General features: G+C 59.3%; 1 protein-coding gene across 1 annotated transcript in view; it reads left to right on the top strand.

Annotated features, from left to right (window-relative positions):
• Positions 1 to 2034, top strand: part of ABLIM3 (actin binding LIM protein family, member 3) — a gene marked incomplete at both ends in the record, with an annotated part of 15405 nt that overhangs the window by 2477 nt on the left and 10894 nt on the right. Inside the window, 2 exons of the mRNA XM_009872740.1 lie at positions 239 to 422; positions 805 to 917. Coding sequence (XP_009871042.1) covers positions 239 to 422; positions 805 to 917 — 297 coding nt within the window. The remainder of the gene's footprint in view (positions 1 to 238; positions 423 to 804; positions 918 to 2034) is intronic.

Raw genomic sequence — 2034 nt, 5'->3', positions numbered from 1 at the left:
CCATCCTGCACCCCACCATAGCCCAACACTGACATCTTGTGGTGCTGAGGGGAGACCCCAGCGCATCTGGGAGGGATGGAAACCCTCTGAGATACCTACAGAAAGCTGTGTCTTCAGGGATGCCCTGGGACCACTGCTGGAGAGGCAGCAGAGTTGGGCTCGGAGATCCCTGCCGAGCCCTGGAGCTGGACCTGGACCTGTCCACTGCCCCTTGACAAGTGCATGTCCTCCCTTGCAGTGTGCGGCTGCGACCTGGCCCAGTCAGGCTTCTTCTTTAAGAACCAGGAGTACATCTGCACCCATGACTATCAGCAGCTCTACGGGACCCGCTGTGATAGCTGTGGGGACTTTATCACTGGAGAGGTCATCTCGGCCCTGGGGAGAACCTACCACCCCAAGTGCTTCGTATGCAGCACCTGCAGGTGAGCTGACGCGGTGACTGTCTGCAGGAGCCTTGTGCAGCCCTTGGCTGTGCACCAGGAAGGGGGCTGTTCCTTAGCCCACAGCCCCTCAGCACCACAGAGGCACCTCCTCTGTGTTTTCTTGGTGGAAACCCTTGGGAGGCAATGAAACGGCTCCAACCCTTCCCTTTGCAGCCTGGAGACCTGCCTTAATGTCTGCCTTGGTCTTCCTGCCCCAGCACATGGGCACACTTGCCTCCCTTTGTAGCCCTTGCCTGGAGCCCCTCTGCTCCCCAGAGCTGTGGGTCCCACTGGCACCTGGGGAAAGAGCTCATGGGCAGCCCCAAGCACTGTGTGGAGGGGAGTGAGCAGCTCACACCTCCTCGCCTCTCCTTGGCTGCAGGAAGCCGTTCCCCATTGGAGACAAGGTCACGTTCAGCGGGAAGGACTGCGTCTGCCAAAACTGCTCCCACTCTCTCATCAGCACCAAGCCCATCAAGATCCACGGGCCCAGCTGTAAGTTGACTGCTCTCGTGTTACCTGATGGACCACGTGTCCCTGGATGGTGCTGGGGGGGTGTGATGGGATGAGATGGGATGGGTGGTGCCAGTGTGCAGTGCTGCACAGGGCAATGGGTGTTCACAGAGGTTTTGGAGGAGGAAGAGGGTAGTCCCGCAGCTCCACCCAAGACTGCAGGTCACCACTGGTTTCAAAAACTCCCTTGGCCTGTTTGTGACCCAGGCAGGTGTTGCCACCCCAGTGGGCACTGTCTGGAGTGGCAGAGAGGTTTGGGAGCTGGGTTTGCTCTGTGACAGTGCCCAGATGTTGCTTTGTGTCCAGCTGCACCAAGGTCTTGTCCACGTGCCAGCCCTGGGAACGCTCACCCAGCTTTCCCCACACTGGTGCTGCTGCCTCTGCCAGCACTGAAAGGCTTCTTACACTCGTCCCCTTGCGCTGATGAACCCAAGCTAAAACTCAGCAAGGACAACGAACAGGCTCTTTTGGGTGGATTTGGCCTTGCTTTTGACCCCAGGTTGTTCCTTGGCGTAACCTCTCTTCGTGCCTTGACCCCCCAGTTTCACTTTGCTGTCCCAGGCCACTGCAGAGCACCCCATGGGTGCTGTGCTTGAGGGCTGGTAGAGCATCGCTGTGACATGGAACTGCTGCACACAGGGCTCACTTCAGCCCGTGTCTGGAGCAAGGGGACTGAGTGTTAACGTGGTCCACGCTTCGCTGTCTGCCTCATGACCGTGTTTGCTGCTGTCAGGTCCTGGGGGAGCTGTCTCAGCGTGATGCACGGGCAGGTGGCAGAAGGCACCGGGAGCTGTGCCACACCATGGTGCCCAAACCCTGCTATGTCAGCAGGCTGAGCTGGGCAGGGGAGTCGGGGGGGCCCTTGCTGCTGCAGCTCAGCAAGTTCTGGAGCATCAGTGCCTGAAGCAGAGTCCTGCAGCCAGGGCTGGACCCAGGACTGTGGTCTCACCCATGGTCCTTGTCACCTAGTCACCACAGTGGCACTACTAGTGGCTGTTTGGAGCGAGTTTGTGCTAATGGGTACCTGGAAGCCCCCTCCAATCTCCCTCTGTCCAGCACTCACTGTGGCCTCAGTGGAGTCAGGGGATGTGTCGGGGTT

The sequence above is a fragment of the Apaloderma vittatum genome, unplaced genomic scaffold (assembly GCF_000703405.1).
Source record: "Apaloderma vittatum isolate BGI_N311 unplaced genomic scaffold, ASM70340v1 scaffold25007, whole genome shotgun sequence".
Taxonomy (NCBI): Eukaryota; Metazoa; Chordata; class Aves; order Trogoniformes; family Trogonidae; genus Apaloderma; species Apaloderma vittatum.
This window is presented reverse-complemented; position numbering and strand designations above follow the sequence as displayed.